This window comes from Pochonia chlamydosporia, chromosome 4 (genome assembly GCF_001653235.2).
Source record: "Pochonia chlamydosporia 170 chromosome 4, whole genome shotgun sequence".
NCBI lineage: Eukaryota > Fungi > Ascomycota > Sordariomycetes > Hypocreales > Clavicipitaceae > Pochonia > Pochonia chlamydosporia.
This window is the reverse complement of record NC_035793.1, coordinates 483,648-503,544: the sequence shown is the minus strand read 5'-3', so window position 1 is coordinate 503,544 and position 19,897 is coordinate 483,648. Positions and strand designations below refer to the sequence as shown.

General features: G+C 48.2%; 8 protein-coding genes across 8 annotated transcripts; 2 read left to right on the top strand and 6 right to left on the bottom strand.

Annotated features, from left to right (window-relative positions):
- Positions 1 to 1,596: 1,596 nt before the first annotated feature.
- On the bottom strand, positions 1,597 to 2,694 carry VFPPC_14265 (FAS1 domain-containing protein; the record flags this gene model as incomplete). Its single annotated transcript, XM_018292034.1, has 1 exon — positions 1,597 to 2,694. One exon carries the CDS (start codon positions 2,692 to 2,694, stop codon positions 1,597 to 1,599), a length of 1,098 nt encoding a protein of 365 aa, XP_018143035.1.
- A 485-nt stretch (positions 2,695 to 3,179) lies between these two features.
- Positions 3,180 to 7,501, bottom strand: VFPPC_07570 (benzoate 4-monooxygenase cytochrome P450; the record flags this gene model as incomplete). Its single annotated transcript, XM_022428572.1, has 5 exons — positions 3,180 to 3,450; positions 3,499 to 4,124; positions 5,769 to 5,913; positions 6,028 to 6,577; positions 6,661 to 7,501. The coding sequence occupies 5 exons, from the start codon at positions 7,499 to 7,501 to the stop codon at positions 3,180 to 3,182; spliced, it is 2,433 nt and encodes an 810-aa protein (XP_022284360.1).
- A 1,224-nt stretch (positions 7,502 to 8,725) lies between these two features.
- VFPPC_07569 (C6 zinc finger domain-containing protein) lies at positions 8,726 to 10,622 on the top strand (the record flags this gene model as incomplete). Its single annotated transcript, XM_018286405.1, has 5 exons — positions 8,726 to 9,478; positions 9,532 to 9,592; positions 9,641 to 9,779; positions 9,836 to 9,896; positions 9,954 to 10,622. 5 exons carry the CDS (start codon positions 8,726 to 8,728, stop codon positions 10,620 to 10,622), a joined length of 1,683 nt encoding a protein of 560 aa, XP_018143032.1.
- Positions 10,623 to 10,689: 67 nt separating this feature from the next.
- On the bottom strand, positions 10,690 to 11,441 carry VFPPC_14264 (hypothetical protein; the record flags this gene model as incomplete). The annotated part of the gene is made up of 2 exons (XM_018292033.1): positions 10,690 to 10,968; positions 11,025 to 11,441. The coding sequence occupies 2 exons, from the start codon at positions 11,439 to 11,441 to the stop codon at positions 10,690 to 10,692; spliced, it is 696 nt and encodes a 231-aa protein (XP_018143031.1).
- A 361-nt stretch (positions 11,442 to 11,802) lies between these two features.
- VFPPC_07568 (AT hook motif family protein) lies at positions 11,803 to 13,191 on the bottom strand (the record flags this gene model as incomplete). The annotated part of the gene is made up of 1 exon (XM_018286404.1): positions 11,803 to 13,191. The coding sequence occupies one exon, from the start codon at positions 13,189 to 13,191 to the stop codon at positions 11,803 to 11,805; it is 1,389 nt and encodes a 462-aa protein (XP_018143030.1).
- A 116-nt stretch (positions 13,192 to 13,307) lies between these two features.
- Positions 13,308 to 14,288, bottom strand: VFPPC_15967 (NmrA family protein; the record flags this gene model as incomplete). The annotated part of the gene is made up of 3 exons (XM_018293720.1): positions 13,308 to 13,394; positions 13,535 to 14,068; positions 14,133 to 14,288. 3 exons carry the CDS (start codon positions 14,286 to 14,288, stop codon positions 13,308 to 13,310), a joined length of 777 nt encoding a protein of 258 aa, XP_018143029.1.
- Positions 14,289 to 15,109: 821 nt separating this feature from the next.
- On the bottom strand, positions 15,110 to 16,995 carry VFPPC_07567 (glycosyl hydrolase family 47 protein; the record flags this gene model as incomplete). Its single annotated transcript, XM_018286403.1, has 2 exons — positions 15,110 to 15,229; positions 15,316 to 16,995. The coding sequence occupies 2 exons, from the start codon at positions 16,993 to 16,995 to the stop codon at positions 15,110 to 15,112; spliced, it is 1,800 nt and encodes a 599-aa protein (XP_018143028.1).
- A 1,104-nt stretch (positions 16,996 to 18,099) lies between these two features.
- On the top strand, positions 18,100 to 19,839 carry VFPPC_07566 (aspartic-type endopeptidase; the record flags this gene model as incomplete). Its single annotated transcript, XM_018286402.1, has 2 exons — positions 18,100 to 18,305; positions 18,384 to 19,839. 2 exons carry the CDS (start codon positions 18,100 to 18,102, stop codon positions 19,837 to 19,839), a joined length of 1,662 nt encoding a protein of 553 aa, XP_018143027.1.
- Positions 19,840 to 19,897: the final 58 nt, after the last annotated feature.

Here is a 19,897-nt window from a genome sequence, read left to right as displayed (position 1 = left end):
GTCAAACGAGACATGAGACCCTACAGATTGAAGGGAGAAGGTCTTTAAAGCAAGCAGTGTTTGAGCGAATATAAGTCTTGACCATGCTTCGGCAACTTTCATGGCATATCGCAATGGCTTGACATGTACTGTACCAATCACCGTCTACTTCCAGACTAAGACTGGTCAACCACGCAGTCATCCAAGGGGCAATGGCGGAGCTTGCAAATGGCCGCTCCCTGTATTGAGTTCTGTCATCGCGGGATTATCATTTGGTGCTTTTGCCCATAGCCGATACTTGTCAACATCATGGTGTTCCTGTTGGAAAGCAGGGACTACTGGTTGACCATCGGTGCGTCAATATTGATACTGACAATAGACATACGAAGTCTGGTGGAAGTCTCTACTGCGGAATTGGCCATCTCGCATTCGTTAGGCAGCCAATTCGTCTGAAGGGTGTTGTGGCTGGTTTCGCACTCGCTTAGACATGCAGTGTAGGCTGAGTGCAGATGGGGGCCGCTAGTGAGGTTAATCGGATTACGGAGTACAGGCGAGCGGGATATTGCCTAGGATGACGTTAGGGATGACTGTGGAAGTTGAATGGATTTCCTGTTTTGGGAGATTCCATTCGAGTATATGCGATATGTAACCGGTCTCTTTGAGACGCGATGTCTTCATGCGGGGGAGAAGTCGTGCCTGAGATCTAATTTTCTGGCCAGGAACAATTATGCATTTCCGGTTTTTCAAGCGGCCTGATAGGGCGAGCAGGAATCCAGGATCGTGAAAGAGACATAAATGCTGCTACAATAGCAAGATGCAAGTACCAAGTATTGCACCGTGTTGACCTAGCCTCGGCCAGTCGTCGGCATCACCGTGCGCGTTTAAGTCGGTGATACAAAGTTCAACGACTAAGTCACTTGGACCAATTAGGGTTTGAGGACTTTTGGTAAGAAAAGGTTCAACTGGTAGTTACTTTTGTTTGTTCCTGATGTGTAGCATGGCTTGACCACGACCTCATGAGGACACTCGCTGATAAATCCAACTAGTCGGCTAGTCATAGCTTATCAGAAAGCTAGAGAGATTTCTTCCTTTGCAGCGAAATCAGGCAACTATGTTGGTTTAAGTTCTCATTTGAGTTGCATTTGGCACCACCGGAGGATGTATTACACTTTTGCTTTGGAAGGAACAGATATCCACCAGAGACCCGAGTCAGATACACTGGACATTCTGCGGAAATAATACAATTCAATTGCTGGGGTAAAATCCGGGGAAGGGACAGCATCTGATGAGATTGACCCGTGCAAGAGCGGTTGGCTTGAGGGCTGCTGTATGAATGCGGGTGGCAGACAGCCACCCGTGGAGATTCTGGGCTATAAGTCACGGCGAGGCTGGTAGTATCACGGAGAAAGTGTTCATGCTATATTGCGACCTTTTTGAGTCTGGTATACTGGACTAGGGGTGCTTTTACATGAGTTGAGAAAAACACCACAAATCACCTCCTGAACAACTTGCCTGTCTTCGGGGGCTTTGCATATACCTTCGAATCATGACTTGATCTAGTTACAGTACAATGCATGAAATGTGCTCATATCTTCTCACTGCACCCACAGTCCACATCTACACGTAATCGCAAAGCACGGCTTTTAATTCATCAACAGAAAGCGCCTTGACCCCCGTCTCTGACGAGATCCGCTGAGGCAACAAAACCGTGTCAATGACATGCAAAGATCCATTACTGGCTGAAGCATCTGGCACTACAACTGTAGCTGCCTCTCCGACTTTCATTGCGACCAACCCCGAGTATCTGTAGAAAGTGAGGTCCATGGGTATATATTTCCCGTCTTTGGCCTTGAGCAATGTATCGAAAGCGGATTGAACTGTTCCCTTGATCGGTTTCAGGACATCCGACGAAGCAATTCGATGGCCTGTATCGTTCTTTGGGAAAATTAAGTTGCTGAGTACAGTGACCTTTGGAAGGATATGCAGCTTGAGAAGGGCATTTAGATATGGAGGGCCCTCATCGGAGTGGAACAGGAATGTCAGGACATCCTCGCCAAGAGTCCGGAAGGCGTCATCAGACGGTGCAAGTATGGTTTGCGCCTCTTCTTTTGAAATAATATCGCCTGCTAGCGCGATTACTTGAGCCATGTACGAGAGATCGGCGCCACTCTTCAAAACAGACCGAAGATCGGGCAGTGCAAGGCAGGGCTTCTCGATGAGATGCACCATGCCATTTTTTGCCCGGATGTTTGCCTTGATGATTCGTGAGCCGTTGACCCGCAGTGCTGAAGAGTCAAACGTGATATTTAGCACTGCTCTATGAGAGGAAGCTGTTCTGAGAATCGTCGGCACATTTGTCCAGCTTGGTAGACTGTCTGTGTCGTAATAGTGAGGAGTAATGTGGAGTGAGAACATTGTCTCTGTTGCTGAGCGTCCGTGATCCTCTCCCGTCCATCCGTCATCTACGGCAACGAATGCGGTGTATTCGCCATCTGTAGTGCTTTTGAGGGTATCTGCCAGATGCTGATGAGATGCTAGATGCCGTAGGAAATTGGTTGCCCTTGGCTCGGCAGCAAGGATCTCGAATATGGTGAGATTTTGCTGGGAGAGGTCAATCGGGATTTTGGGAAGCTGCGAGAGCCTATGATTAAACAAATTTTCTAGCTCGTCTGGGTCTCGGGGGAGAGCAACATATTGAGTTGCTGAAGGAGCCATTGTGGGTGTGATACTGAAGCAATTGGTGGGATTCGCCTAAACGTTATAGATGACCAGAGATGTGACGGATCACTGGATGAGATAATGAGCATGTATATCCTCAGTGAAGATGATCACAAGATCAAGTAAGTATTTCCTGGTGCCCGGTATGATCCGACTTGCCTTTTCAAGAGCGTCATGGTTGTTGGTCAGACGCGTCGGGATCGGTCGGAACTAGGCTTAGATCGTGGTCACTGAGTGTGGTCAAATGTTCTGTGATATCATGAACCGGGTTTGCCCAAATCCGCGATGACTGACTGCATGAGCCTATTTCTGTTTGAAAAAGCAGTGCAGCAGTGAGCCTGTCATTTGACTGGCCGCAACCACTTTCTCATCATTCGCATCGAGCCGAATAGGCCGTCCTCGAAGAAAGAGTTGGTGCTGACGGCATCCTCAGCCCCTAAACTTGTCACTGCAAGACATGTTCGACGTGGGCTCTCACATTGTCAATTGAGAAATCCTTTGTTCCGTTTCATTGCAATTCGTTGCAAATTTCTAACCATCCTCAAAGCGAACCAAGATGCGCCCGTAATGCACAAAACAGACGCCACAGGCACGACAACAAATCCCAAATCTGCTTCAGTTAGCAGATTCTGGATGTTCATGCCATAAAATGAAGCTATGAATGTTCCCGTCCCGAGAGCCAGTGTGCCAGAAATGATCTTCAGATGCAGCAGCATGAGTGAATTGCGGTTCGTATCCAGTATCGTTTGTACACTACAGCTTGTTAACAACAATCACCTTGAGTACACTTGACGCTCTTACATATCGTCTGTACTTTTGATCATAGAGGTTAAATTTTGCGCATCTTGTACAATTTCATCGCATATGTAGTAGTACGACTCGAAGATGGCTTCAATCTCGGAGACGTCCTCTGGACCGTGGACATTGTGAGCATTATCCGTGAGATACAGTGCGGCAAGGCTGTCGTTGCTCTCGAGTATATCGTCTATGACTGTACGCATGAGTTTTGCTTTGTGCTCAAATGCACTGGCTTGCTTTGATAGCTTGAGGAGGAGGCGGAGCTTGTTCCTGTCAATGTTCTCCTCGAGTTCGGCGAGGAGGCTAATGACAGGGTGACGCAGGGATTCCAAATCTTTTGCTAGCTCTATCGCCACTGCGTTGAGTACTGCATCTAGGACCTGGAACTCGTATGGTGGACAATCAGCTTCATCAGACTTGTCACGTTGCATCTTGCGTTGAAGGTCATCAACGAAAGCGGATTGCACCCGCGATGCACTTGTGTCATACGCATCAAAGAGTAAAACGCGGTCGCGCTTAATCAAAACTTTCAGGTAGAGAAGGTTCAGAAGGATAACTGTTGGTCGAATATCCACGTTTGGCAAGTTTGATGTGTCAATCTTGCGCATGTCACGCGGAAGCAAGCCATACTGGCGGCCAAAAGCATTAGCAAATAGGAACCAGCAGATCAAATGTCGAGAGCATCTCACCCTTATGATAAGATCGGCCTTTTTCAAACTTCCATCCTCAAACAAGACTTGACCGTCGGCGCCGAACTCGGTGCATCGTAGTTGCGGTACCAAGGTTGACTTCCTGGCGAGCTGACACTGGCGGCGTATTGCAGGGCTTCTGACTCTCCTTTGAGTTGGTCTTGGTGATGCATAGGCACGGCAATTTAAAGTGGAAAATGCTAGACTGATGACCTGGCTTTTGCATCGAGTAGCATTGCTTGTCGTGAGCAAACAAAGTCCTCTTCGCATTGATGCCCGGAAAATGGTTCGACACACACATGCAGTGCTCATCAACTACGTCGACTAGAGTTAGAAATCTTATTGCCATCGGCAAAGCTTGTGACCTGGAGTAGTTTACCTGAATGGACATCATGCTCGACTTCCAAACGATTTGTCCTGCTAAAGTGCCGCCCGTGCCTCAAAAATACCACCACGGCCTAATACATCTCAAGCGTCGATGTTTATCGGGACGTCCATTGTCATATATTCCACAACTTTGGAATCCGGACGACTGATCCGTAGCCTGAAGACAAAATCACAGTCAATTTGGGGTATGGAGTACACAGTCGAGGTTTTCAACGTGTGTAACAACGGGGTTGACTCGGAACAGTCAGGTCAAAGCAAAGTTGAGGTTGAGTTGAGTGGGCCAGTGGATACGTTTGGGCTGAGCTCATCTCGCTAACAAGCCAGCATATGCTTCGTAAATAGCTGTTGGTTGTCTCCCTGGGAGGTACAGAGTCTGGTCGGATTCGATTGCGTGCACGGAGGGGATTAAAGGCAATAACAAATTGTCATGGCATCACGATCACGTCCAGGTTGACTGCAAACAATTACTGGAGTAACGAAGTCCTAGGAGAATTACGAGACAGAGCTTGGGGCCTTACCCGGGCTAAACATACGTACGGGGCTATTTGATGAATTTCGTCGAAGCTTGTCTACTATGAGAGACGGGCTTAGACATGTCAAGCAGCACCGCCAACTCGACAATCTGAGCGTCGAGTTTTTGATATCATGTTTCAGATCCAAATAGCACAGGCACCTATCGGGGCTAGGACGACAAGCAAAGTTGTGTTAAAGAATTGACACTGAGACATGAACTGGCACACCTGTTCTTGTCTTCTGGATAGGCACGCGTAGCGTAGATGTAGATAGTAAAGTACGGAGTACCCGAGATGTGAAATGCTAAAAAGGCTACTTTAATCACCTTGTCCCATCATGTTCATGCCCATCCAACCTGCGCGATTCCCTATCGCGGCAACCAACTTCATATTTACTATTGAGCCCGCAGACTATCCTCCGGTTGCCGACGCATCTTCTCCTGAGGTCAACCATCAATCACCAAGTTTCGGCTCAGGTGCAAAAGTGGCTCTCCCAAGCTTGATCCGGACACTACGCAAAGGCAGTCTATCATATATGTATCCGAACCTATTTCCTTCGTCATAGAGATCGAAAAATTACAGAGGTAGTCTCAAGTCTTGCAACTTGTCAAACTTTATGAGACATCTGTGATCCTGTTGTATCAAAACTTAGCATAATACAATTTTATGGGTGAAAGCTACTAACTTGTACACGAGGAAAGCGGTCATCATAAAACGTCTCAACTCGTGCGGTGATTCCCGGGGAGATGTCCTCGAAACCGGGTGCGATTGAGGTCTCATAATGTCGATATAGACTTGCAATCAAGGTTGTCATCTCGGTCATGGCTAGGCTGTGCTCGGTTAGATTCTCTGGCCAAGATGAAGCTCAAAAAAAAAAAAAAAAAACGACGCTATGGCCATTATGGGACAATTTAGGATGGAGTATAGAATGAGATCCAACTCACTGCATGCCAATGCACATTCGCCCTCCACTCGAGAATGCCCAAAACCACCGATTCAGCTCAGCCGCATTTCTTCCCAACCAGCGATCAGGGTTAAACTCGAAAGGTTCGTGGAACACCTCTGCGTTTCGATGCAGAATCCACGGCGATATAGACACCACCGTGTTGGCAGGTATAGTGTAGCCATCGACTACAGATTCTGCGTCTACCGATCTAGGTTCGGAACTTGGCAGTGGCGCGTAGAGTCTCAAAGTTTCCTTTAGTACGGCGTTGAGAAATTCACACGGGTCGCTTGCATCTGCCTTTGGGAAGCCGTGTTCGTTGAGCGACTCCTTACCAAGGCTGAGGACTTCGTCTCTCAACCGTTTCTGGTACTTTTTGTTCTCAGGCAAGGATAGTGACCAAATCAGAAACATGAGAGTATCGCTAGTTGTATCGATTCCGGCGAGGAAGTGGTCTGCACATTCTGAGGCAATCTGCATACTGTTCAGTCCGTCTGCCTTTTGGGATTGGTGGTGCTTCCAGAGTCGACTGAGGACTGACTCGACGGCTACTACAGTGTTGTTAGCATCGCCATGTCAAGACTGCGGATGGACAACTGATGCAATCAAGGCGCAAAGTCCGACCCGAACTTACCATCCGAGTTTACAAGTTGCTTGTCATTCTCCCGATCTTTCAAAAAGCTCTGAACCGAGTCAAAAGCAAAATTGCGAATACCGGTATAAGTAGTTGGCCGCTTCATTGGCAGCATTGGCTTCATGAGGTATCCCAGTAATCTTGTTCGCGTATACATCCATTTTGTAAATGCTGGGAAGTGAACCCAGAACCAAGACAATCGCCGGCGAGAAGGATGCATGATGTCGTCGATGAGGGCCCGATGAGTCTTGGACCCCTTCAAAGCAGACGTAGCTCCGTATTTGCCATAGATGAACTCTGTGATATTGTCCAGAGAGTAGTAGTGCAAGGTAGTAAAGATTTCACTGACATGTGCTGGCTCGGACGCAATAAGCTGCATGTATTGGCGCGTCTTCTCCTCTACCATGTGGCTGGTTGGGTCTTTCAGGATAACTGATTTGGAGTAGAAATGCGACAAAAGCTTCTTCCTGTCACCATGCTCCTTGGTCGAGTGGAATGTAAACAGGTTCTGCTCGCCATAGACATCAAACATGCGATAGAATGTCGTCCTGCCGAAGCGGCTTCCAGGTCCGTAGATGGTCCGCAACGCTGCCAAACTGTTGAATGAGACTTCATTGGGGCCAATGCGAACGGCTGGTCCGTATCGCTGGTGAAGCTGATCGATGGTGCGGGTTCGTGTACCTTTCCAGTCTTCATACGCCAGTCGCCATCGAGTGAGGGCATAAAACTTTGGCCCTGGAACACGACTCAAAGGGCTCGAGACTAATGGACGTAAAAGGTAGTATTCAAGAAGTACGAGGCTAATTGCAGCCAGGCATGCTGCGAGGAATAAGGGTACCATGGTTGCAATAGGCGAATTGGTGGACCGTGGAATTGCCATGTATGGAGTATAAATATTACTCGAAAAGCGTCAAGATTTTATGCCTCTCTGTCCGACAGTAATGATTGTCGGAGACTGCGATCATAAAGTCGGATAGACCGACGGGCGGTTGTGATGACGATCATGGAAAGCGGTGTTGCCTCTGTCGCGACGCTTGCAGCTAAATCCATCCATCTGGCATTCTCGACTGTATCAATTTATGCTCGAAGGTACATTTGTTGAGCCTTGGTGACAATACAGAGTAGAAAGGAATGAAGAAGCTTAAAGTCGTTGAAACACATTTACCCAAGCCTCCGCCAACACGACATCTAAGCCGTTGTTACCAGAACGTGGCGGCATTTGGTAACACCAATGACAAAGTGTCGGACTCTCCGACAAGTGGCTTTAGCTACACGCCAACTACCAAAGAATTGATCTCTGGAGCTGCCGGAACTCGGGCTAGTGGTCCTGATGCAACCCTTGGAGCTTGGCTAGATACAGCTCTCCCACCGGAGTCTATATGTACTTTAAACCGTTTTACTCTGACAATTGGTTGTCCCGACAGAGCGAAGCAGCAATCCCTACACCGTTGATCTCTTTTGCCAGATTTGTAGACGAAAAGCATATAACACTCCCGTCATATGACCCGCCAAGAAGCCACTCGGGTCCATAGAAATTATGAAGTAGCTCAAAGAAGCCGTCTGGTTCATCGAATTTCCCCCAAGAAACCCATAACGCGGGGTAAAGTCTTGACTTGACAGCCCATTAGCCTGTAATAATACTTCCATTTGTAAACTCAAATCGTCTTTAAACCAACTTCTCCAAGTCTCCAACCATGGCTACTGCTTGATGTGATGCCGCTACAAAACTTACCCGGGCAAGCCAGAACGTCTTGTTCTCGTTGTCAAAAACGCAAGAAGAGATGCGATCGCACTCTCCCGCAGTGCGGAAACTGCCGCCGGGCTATCGTGACGTGCAGTTTCTTAGATGACCATGGCCAGACTGCGTCTTATCCAATAGGGTAAATATAGGCGACTCTACCTTTGTTGCACATCTTCAAATACCTGAGTACTAACGAGCAATATTCACAGCTATGTCCGGTCATTGGAGCGCAGAATACATGATTTGGAGGTCAGTCTTGCACAATCCAATCAAGAGCCAAGCCAATTCGCCAGCGAGGGCAACTTCAACCTCAACGATGGCGCAATGTTTGTGCCAGTTGGTGACGGTGACGGCGACGATGCCGTAATTGGCGAGGATCCTCTTGGCAACCTATCCTATTTCCTGAGAGGTCAACACAAGAACAACCCAACTGGGGGCTCCGATTCACCACCAACGCTTCCTCATACCTTGGACGATGAGCTGAGGCAGATTCTGTCGGAAGGCAATGCGGAATATCGCCTGGGCCCTACTTCAGGCTTTGCGTTTGCGAGTCTCACACAGAGTAAACTTGGCGGATTGGCCATTGACAAGAGTGATCAACCTGTGGAAGGCACAACTGATCAAGATGATCTTGGCGAGCTCGCCTTCCACTCCCCCTTGGACTTGTTAAACCCAAACATCTTTGACCATACTGAAGTGCCGAAATCGTGCGATCCAGGGTCGGCACCCGGGTTTGGTATGAGCAGCGCCATGGGATTCACTGACCACGCTACAAATTTGGACCCTCGATTAGATATGCAGCATGTCCATCGCCTTGTGGAGGTTTACTTTGCTCATTCTCACATCCTGTACCCCGTGATCGACCGCCGGGAATTCATGTCAAGCCTTGAATCATTTCAAGAGGAGCCAGAGCACGGGTCACCTCAAACTCCGATGAGTCTTTTTAGAATATGGATGATTCTAGCAATTGGATCCGCCGCCTACTGTTCAGTCGACATGACTGCTGCCCAAGAGCATACAAAGCACTATAACAAAGCTCTCAGTTACTCGGATGCGGCTGTCACCGCCAATAGTATGGTAAGAGCAACAAGACCCGATCGTGTTTAGATTTAGTCTCATTAGTTGTGCAGGCCGCGATTGAGGTCATAATACTCCGCGTCACATATTCCCTATTTAATCAGCTAGAAGCAAGTGAGTATTCGGAAAACCTTCTCCTCGACAGCGTAACTAATAAGGTAGACACATGGCTGTTGGTGGGTGTAGCAGTGCGAATCGCCCTTGGTATGGGACTGCAGTCCTCCGCTACGTACCAGGGACTGCCGTTTAATATGGTAGAAAGGCGAAAGCGATTGTTCTTTTCGCTTTATATGATGGACAGGTGATTTGAGTCATCCTACACCCTGTTTCAAACCGCTAACTCATCCAAATGAACAGAGTCATCTCGACAACACTGGGAAGACCATTTGCCATCGATGACGAAGATATTGACATATCAGTACGCCCGTTCCCAGACGTTTATTCCTACTGCAACATCTTCAGCTGACTGCAATAGCCATTTGTAGTGACTAATGATGAGGAAGCCCACATTGGTGAGGCCGACAGCCAAAAGTCCTTGGACCTGTCTTCAATGGCTATACCGCTCCATATTCTCAAACTCAGAAGGATATCCAGTCGGATACAGGCTTTATTATACACAAACAAGCATAAAGACGATCAGGTAAATGATGAAAAAGACGAAATCATCCACGGAATACATAAAGACCTCATACAGTGGCGTCGGGATATGCCATTTCCTCTTCCCAAAATCGATGCCCCGGTACCTCACTTCACAAGTACCTGGTACGACTTCAACTACCATACTCACCTTGCCATTCTTTATCGCCCTACACCACTGCTACCTACCTTGGATGAACGTCGCATGAAGATTCTCACTGATGCGGCCTCATCTTCTATTCGTCTTGCTTCGAGCATGTATCGTCAGGGAATATTCTCGCATCACTGGCTGAACCTTCATGCGGTGTACATGTCTACGGTTACCTTGGTGTACGTGATTGCCGTTCAGCTGGATGACTCTACAAAACACTTGGTGCGGACTAAAGCAGCTGAGGATGTTCAGCTAGCTTTGCAGTTGTTCGAATCCATGGGGCTACGATATCCTGCGGCGAGGAGGGCAAAGGCTCTTTTTAGTGTCATCTTGCGAAGATGTCATGAAGTAGGGTAGAAGACGAACGCATCGCTCAAAGATTGAGCGGTGATTTTATTTGCAGCCACTGACGCACCTAACTACGTTATAGATGAGCCTTTCGAGATTTACCTTTCAAGTGCGTCTTCTCCCATTCCTCCAAACGAGCCCTAGACTTCTCCGACTTCAACACAAATCCGTCATATAATTTTGCCCAACCTCCACCCAAGGTCCGAACGTCAACTGGCTTCCCAGTCTTCACATCCACATATGTGACAAATCCTTTGACCTCCGCAACAATTGCCTGCTGCTGTAAAGAGAACAGACATGTTGTGCCAGAATTCCGAGTCGGCTCAAAATGCTCCTGTCTCCAAGCGGCAATAAGCTACATATAAATTAGCACATGCCTCCAATAATTATGCGTTGTACAGTAATGCGTACGGAATCCGGATATTTCACTTGTCTCTTGATCGTCAGCTCATACTTGTGCACCATTGGCGCAACACTCTTGGCTTGAATCATGGCATTGTATTCCTCCTCGTTGAGAAACTCGTCGTAGCTTTCCATGACGCGGTGGAAACACGTTCCCAGGAAGTGCATGTATTGCGACTGCATGACATGGCCAAAGGGGTCTTGGTCTTCTGCCCAGAGGACACCACGCTCGACCATGGTGTCTGGTGCGTAGCCCATTGCTTCCAGAGTTGCAAGCGCTTTGGCGCGAAGCGCAATGTACGGGTCGTCATGGGGTTTGGATGATGGGGATCCGAGGTGTGAGTATGGTGAGTTGTAAGCTGATTTTGCTAGGTTGGTACTGCGGACTGGCCGCGCGGGTGTCGTCTTATTGTCCGCGGATGGCATTTTAACTCTGGTTGCGATTTGCTTGCCTTGTTATGTAGGAGGTCAACATTATTGGCTTGAAGGAACTCGGAGTGAGATGTCAAATTGTCTTGGTAACCGTAAGCAGGACTCATCGGTGATTACCAAGTTTGGATCCAGGCCATGTCTACGCTCGGTAACTTTCCGACAATCAGGGTTTCTGTTGGCTTACGGTGGCATGGAAGGTCAGTTGGAATCAATGCTTACAGTTGTGGACACTTTCATTTTGGAGCAATTTGACGCGATTGCGGTCAGTAAATGTGAACTAGACGGAGAGTTATTAATCATCTCTACGTAACACGACATTCACATAGAACCCTCTACTAACCAGACCAACACTGCATTAATAGTACTTGGAGTAATCACCGAAACTAAGCCAAGTATATTTCCTTCCAGCAGGCTTATCCGAAACTTTCCGCCCAGAGAATGGTTGTTTCCCACCCACACATGGAAGATCAGCCTTGGCCTCAAAACTCGCAAAATTATCTGCGAACTTGAGTCTCCCTCGGTCTCCTTCGGGGAAGCACTCGTTTTCGCCGGTCTCGCGACACCGCAGTTTGAGATAATATCTCGGGGGTTGAGTGCCGTTGGTCTTTGGCTTCTTTGACGGGCGGCCATCCATTTGAGACGTGTCTGATCTTCGCTTTGAGCCTGTGGTAGGTTGTATGTTGCTGCTTCTGTTCTCATTCTCCTTGTCTCTGTCATTGTCGGAATTATACCGAGTGTAGTCGTCCTCTTCCCAATCCGACTCTGTCTCTCTACCCATCTTAGCACAGTGTTTCTCCATGACCTTCATATCGGTGCTGATCATCATGATTCCTCGCAGCACACCAAAGTCAAAGCATCCTTCTAGAACGCTCGGGTTATTAGTTTCGCGTATATTGAGTGTCATGTTTCGAGAATCGTCCGGCCACTGCTCTTCAATTTCGGGGGACTCGATGATGTAGCTTCCCACCAGTGATAGTTTGCCAGTGTCGCCTTGTGTAGTCAAGCTGTTTAGATACTGTTTGTGCTTTGCGTCCTGTGCGGCTTTGCGCTTTTCCGTTGCAAGCTTGAGCTTTATTTTCTTGGCTTCCATTTTCTTCTCCTCAGCCTCGATTAGCTTCTTGTCCTTGGCAATTTGCTCGCTTGCTTTAGTATGCACATCCTCTGCATCCCAGCCGAGAAATACCACCAGAGACTTGGCTGATCGAACATTCTCTCGGTGCAGACCCTTCACATCCCCTGCAGCCTCGAACAGTAGACTCGCCTCTTGGGGGTAGAATCGCTGAAAAGGTACTGTGAGTCCATCCGGTGTCTTCACCCGGTCTGGCTCCCCAGAAGTCAAGAAATACTTGTCCAGAAACAGGGGAGGGAAGTGCGCGAGATCTTTGACGGAGGCAATTTTTACCCAGTCCTTCTGCATATCCTTGCGTAGTTGAATGATGTGATCTGGTACTTTGACGCATTTTCCATCTCGAAGCACCTTTTGCATTAAGCGGCTACCATCTCCGGAAATGTCCTTTTCGTCAAATTCAACGCCGTAATGTTTCAATTGGCCGCGAACAAACGAGTCATCCTCCGGATTTAAATCAAGTAAGAACTTTGCTTCGGTGCTGAGTTCCGGGAGGAACATGCTCCGAAGCTTGTTTGGTTCCTCAAGGCGAACCAGTCCGCGATCGACACAGAAACTATTGTGCCTAAATAGAAAACCATCACGGACAATGGCGCCTTTATGATAGAAGTCAGACATATTGTGAGCGTGTAATATAATGAATTATGCAGCTGGCTAAGTTGGCGCGTCTAAGCTGAAGCCGTCTGGTGGCTGACGCGGGTCAGGGTTATAGTCAATATAAACAATAAACCTAGTCAACTAACATCTCCACTGTTTTCGGCATCGGCAGTGATCAACACGAGGTCAACAGGCCTCCTGGCACCAGTGACGACATCTGGAGTCTTGGAAATAAAATGTCAACTGATCCAGTTGTTGCCAGCGCGGTGCTATTACCAGCAACTACACGTCTCGAGTTACCTGACAACAAAACCACCCACTCTCATACAACAACATGAGAAATACATTATGCCAATTTACTTACAGCAGGCATCTTCCCAATCCATTCCTCTGCTCCCCCTTCCACCGCATCCACGAGCCATCTCGTCAAAGCAGCCCTCTTCTGTGACGCCTGCCACCCCTTCTCACCAACCCACCCTACGAATGTCTTGCCTTCCTCTCTATCAACACGCCAGCTCGCCTCATCGGTCTCTCCCGGGATTCCAGCGATGCGATACACAAGCCACTCCAGATCCGTGGCCTCTGTTTCAAACACTTTCTCAATTGCAAGCACATTCTTGTACACCGTCATGGCAATCGTCATCATGAGTAGTCGTATAAGCCATCTCACGAAAGAGAAACTGTCTTCGGGGCGACGGATGGAAATAGTCCCCATGGCGTAGATTCGTTTCACCGAGTGCTCTCTCATGAGGGGAAAGATGGATTCTTTGTAAAAGTTGGCATATTGTGCGGGATCGGTCATTCGTATGGTAACTGGGCCGAGGAGAGATACTATCATATGGCATTGGGATATTGCTGATGAGAGCGCTTGATTGTCGGTGATTTCGCCTTGAATGACCTATTCCTGATGGTTAGGTTTGTTCGCCTTGGACGTGATCAGATATGAAATGAATAGTGCATACTGATAGGAGCGGATTTGACGCTACATCTTCAGGTATTTTACTCGGGTTTCTTGCATAGGCAATCGTTTCATGGTTGCGGTAGAGCAGCTCGCGAAGGAGGCAAATACCAGCTTTGCCTGTGCCACCGAGGACGAGGACTTTGGACCGCTCACCCATTGAGATTGCTTGATTGAGAGCCGTGAATTATTCTATCTCATGGAGCAGAATTAAGCAGAGTAACTCTCGGGTCCATGCTTTTATATCCTGTAACCATTCATTTACAGCTGAGTTGCAACGCAAACCTGCTACATCACAACTCCGCATCTCCGCCAAACGAAGCAAGCCACTCCGCAACGAGCCAAGGATCTACTCCAGGTATCTACAATTTGAGTTGCATATACGAAGAATACTGTATTACCATGTAGTAAATTAATGAGTTTCATGGCCAGTACAATGACGCTTCGGAGTGCTGGTAGAGCCCGGGTAGCCGCAACCGTGATTGAAACACACCATGTTCCAATTACATGGATTCATGAATTGGCGCGCCTTACAGCTCTCTATACAAACAACAACTGCCAATTTCCGCAGGAAATATAGGGAGATGTCTGTCTCGGTTTCATTGTGTACGGTTCTGACTCCGAAATGGTCTTCTAAAAGGTACATCTTGTGCTCAATTGACGCCAGACGCCACTCACCAAGGAATCATATATGCATAAGCTTTCCAAGAACAGATACCGTCTAACCGGTTTGTTCGCGCCCGCTAATTTGCTCGGGCCAATATGTAATATCCAGCTCATGTGCCTTCCCATTTAACAGATGCGCCAGTATTTGTGCACCGACTTGCATTCTCTCCTTTGACTCACAAGTTACCATCTTACGGGAACAGTTGTCTGGTTGCTCCTCGCCTCGCTGAGGCATGCCTGCTTGGTAACTGTAAAGTCCTAGACTTATTTATACATCTGTCACAACGGTCGTTTTTTAACCTCCGCCACCGTCCTCTATTGTGGTCTCCGAAATGGATGTGCCTCTGTGTTGAGCACAAACTCATCAAGGTCGATCAAGTCCGGCGGCGAAAAGATGAGATAAAAGTACTTCAATGTCTCGGCAAACCAGAAACTCTACGAAGGGGGTCAGCACAACTTGGAATTACATCAACTTCGAGATGCGCCGGGTGCGCTCGCACATCAATGCAATGATCACTTACTTCCATATAATCCTCAAGATTCTGCTGTCGGGACTCTTCGTCGAACACCCTGGTTACATCGCGGACAGCTGCGTGCCCATATTTAGTCTTCGCAGCCTTATGGACAGCTTGAAACATTTTCCACGCCGTGTCCTGATAGCTTCGCTCGCCGGTGATTCGGTACAAGATAAACAAACTCTCGATAGCTTCTGGTCGCAGAAGATAACGAGGATCTTTGGCCGTCGTGAATCCCTTTGGCAAGTGTGGCTTCCACTCGTCGCGCATCTGCTGTTCCTCAATCCATCTCTTCTCGTCCCATGCGCAGTTCGCCGCAAGTATAGGCTCACACGGCACCATGTTATATCTCTCTGGCATTAAGCCACTCGCAAACGCATTGTAGACATATGCGCAACCTTTGGCGAGTTTCGCGCCTGTTTCAACATCGCCAGGTTGGCCCATTAACCGACCTCCGAGTGCCATTGTGCCAGCTATGAAGCAAGCTAAATGTTCGCTCTCGGGATCTAATGGTGATGATCCATCGCTTTCAACATTAATATTGCCGGCAATAAGGATATCCTCTCCACCAGGTAGCATTGGCCGAAAGAACATGTGTGTGGTAGCTGCGTTCATAAAACTCTTCGTCATTGTTTCGTACATGGGTTCTTGGCCGCCGAGCAGCGCGTACATCTTTGGCAGATACTCGTACAGAGAGTCAGCACTGCTTCCCAGGCTGAATTCAATTCGATTTGATAGGTCCAGACTTCTCATCGAGACCCATATTGGCCATAGTCCCGGCAGTTTGGTCTTGGGCTGTTGCTTGTGAAACTCCTGCATAACTCGTGCAACCGCGTCGTAGTACTTATCATCACCCGTGATCTGTGACAGGTGTGTCATTTCGAGTGACAACGTCCCCGGAGAAGCTGAGACGACCCATTCTTCGACTTCTAAACCGGTTCCACGCTTGGCAGCCTCAAAGTCGATAAAGTCCACGGGCATGTGGTCTGGAGTGTTGAACCCAGCGTATATGAGATTTCCAAGTTCAACCGCCTTGGTGAGCAACACGTCAGAGTTGCTCAAATCATAAGCCGCTAACAAGCCGCCCAGATAACGAATATTGGTTTCGAAGATGTTGACGCGGTTGGACGTGCTATTTCCAAAGTCTATCTTGGCCACAGCGGCAACAGCCTCGTTGAACTCATCTCTCAGACCCATGATCCAAAGCGTGTCGAGAGAGTCAACCAAAGTGGCTGCCCATCCTGAAAATTGATCCTTGGCGGTACCCGATACGGGATTGAGTGCATCTTTTCCCCAAGCATACTGGCGGTAATTTTGCCAGTCATTCCTGAATACCTGACGTACTTGGTCTTGTCGGAACTCTCGCAAGACTGCATCCGACGGTAACTCGGACGCAAATGCGTGCTGAATACGCGGAAGTCGCGATTTTCGACCTCGAGGCAGTTTTGTCAGTTTTGACGGGGGCATATGAGACATGCGAATCGCAGCCCAGTCAACACTGCTCTTGGTGGCCACCAGCGTGGAGGGGACGTTGCTGCCATAATTCATGAACTGCTTGAGCTTGTCAAGCTCCCGGACCGATGATGACAAAGGTGAAGACCTGAGATGAATGAGAATGTAAACAAAAACACATGCTAGCACAGCGATAGACAACGTGCGGTGTGTGCGCCGTCGCGCCGGCATCATTGTGACGGCATTAGGCAACGTGATAATGAAGAAAGACTCGTGAAAGAAAATACCCATCAACTCAGGAGGGTCTGACGATTCTCAGAGTTACAACCGGCACGGCTACAACATAAGTCCGTGGCTATTCGGGTGAGGTGTGTGTTGTTGGTCTGTTCTCCTGATGCACGGAGCAATTTATATATACACGGGACCCATGTTGTTTGGCTGAACAAGAATATCAACGTGGCATTGGTGGAGGCCCGCGTCTCTCCTGTACATATGTATGGTTATTGACATGCCTGATGTCGTATTTGTACCCAAATTGAGGGTCCAAGTGCTAAAGGGGATGTGATTGAGCCAAATTGCCGCCCAGTTGATGAGTTATGACCATATTTACGGAGATGCTGAAACAGGAGTGCAGATTCCAGCTGAATAAATTTCGCGGCAAACAGCCATGACAAACGCTCCACCAGATTAAATGTTTCCCGCGCGCTAAGAGCCTTAGATTCGGAATCCGGCCTACCTATCTTGTTATTGTTGGGTACATGCTGGTTTTGATCCCCCTCGAGCGGCTTCTCCTCACTCCAGACGCATCACACATTGCATTCATGTTCAGTTGACTTCAGTGAGCTGAAGTATTGACTGCAGCCGTCCAAAAGAGGGTGAGCGCTCCGGTCTAATTACCAGGGCGTCCTTGAAGTGGAAATTAGAAAGCATAACGTAATATCATCATCCAACACCCTTCCAGGCCTCTTCACCTCATGCATGTTGGCTCAACATGTCACACCGTGCACCGTGCTGCTGTAGGTATTTTGGGGGATGCCTCGTGCTCAATGTTTGTCTGCTTTTGCGTCGACCGCTGTTCCTTTGATTCTCGGCCCTTTGTGCCTAGTCGACAACACGTTTGTTGTGCTGACACTTTAATTTCATCACACGACCAAAATCAACAATGCGTCCGAGTGTCTCCATATACGGAGTCCCCTCGTCACGACTTCTTTCACTCTGTATTGGGCCTGCCTCTTCTTTCATCGTACAGTGTTTGTCGATTATGTGTACCTCTTTCAGTTGACATTCTTCGACGGTGCTTCATCCGTCAGATACGATTCATCTCCCATCCTGCTAGCCATGTTGTCAGGCCTAGCAATAGCAGCAGCACTATGTGTGCTGCTGCTTAGTTCTGGGTCGCTTTTTGTATTCGCTTCAACCAACTGTGTTCCCTATCCAGTTGCCACCAGAATAGGCAATGTCACATTATCGAATGGTCAGGTTGCGCGGGGGGCTGTATTTTCTGTAGGAACGCCGGAACAAAACTTTGCATTTCTTCCTCAGTGGTGTGTAAAAACGCATACTGTATTTATTTAGCTTTATGTGCGCTCCGCGGCACAATTTTGCTAATATCTTGGTCAAAGGCCCCTGAACAACATTATCGTCTACGGTACAAATGGTTACTGTGTATCACCTGCACCTCGAACGTCAATCGGTTGTACCACTTGGCGCGGCGGACAATATGATGCCGTTACTTCGACAACTCGAAAGACTGCGGAAGCTGGCTCATACCCCTTTGATTCGAATGGCTATCCAACTCTGGACTTCATCTCCGATGCTCTCAAGATCAATAGCAATGTGACTCTGCCACAGATCTCCATGGGCACGCCACTTCAGGACTGGGGTCAGCAGGGCTACTATCCCATGATGGCTATTGGCCTGGGCAAGAACTCAACAATACTAAAAGCCTTGAGGTCAACCGGAAAGATCTTCTCGAGAACATGGAGCATGTGGTATGGTTGGACTGGTTCAAGTGCCCTGACGCAAGTCGACGGCACCCTCGTCTTTGGTGGATATGATCGTGCTAAAGTATCTGGCTCTGGTTACACCTTGGCCATGACAGATCATTCCGGTTGTGAGACGCAACTCATGGTTACGATTGGCGACATCATTCTCAACTTTCCCAACGGGTCGACCGCAAGCCTGTTGCAGAGTTCCAAGGATTCAATTGCTGCCTGTATTGTGCCCGACTATCCTGTTCTGATGACGATGCCCCTGGATCCCTACTTCCAGGCGTTCCAGAACCTGACTGGTACTTCCCTTGGTGACCGCACACTTGGTCTTGCATACTACAGCATGCTGTATAGAGACGGCGACATACCGTATGCAGGCGACATGACATTCAAATTGCAATCTGGTCCGACAATACGTATTCCCAACCATCAACTGGTGGTGCCGAATCGATACGTCGACCCGTCGAATGGAGAGGTGAAGGCCAACGTTTCGCAACAGAACCTGGTGATCAACACAGTTCAAAACATTAATGCAAAGGATCTTCCGAAACTTGGCAGGCAATTTCTCTCCTCACTCTATTTAATGGTTAATGAAGACCAACGGCAGTTTACGCTGTGGCGATCTAACCCTACCAATACTGTGGATTTGGTTACCATCGATGAGAAGGGCAATGAACTCACAAACTTTTGTTCGTCTGATTCCGCGCTAGAAGATTCTTCATCTCAATCAAAAGTGGTTCCTACGGGTGCTATTGTTGGAGCATCTGTTGGCGCTGTAGCTGTAGCGTCCATTTTTGGGCTTGGCATATTTGTACTTTTTCGACGCAGACGCAGACAAAGATACGCAACTAATGTAGTTGTCGAAGTCACATCTCCGTCTCAAACGAACGAGGATGACGACAAGCTAAAGAAGCGTGACCAAGAATTACAAATTCATTCTGTGCCGCTTCCAGGGATAGATGGCCTGGACGATATCTCTTCACTTGCGCGTGATGGGTATGCGAAGTCGGAGCTCGATGGGTCATCGTCAGTAAAATCACCAGGTAGACATGTCGGGATGCAACAACAATTCGAGTTGCCTGGATGAGTGCAACAGAGCATGTGTAAGGTGGTACCTTCGTGCTGCAATACAATAGGTGCCGTCA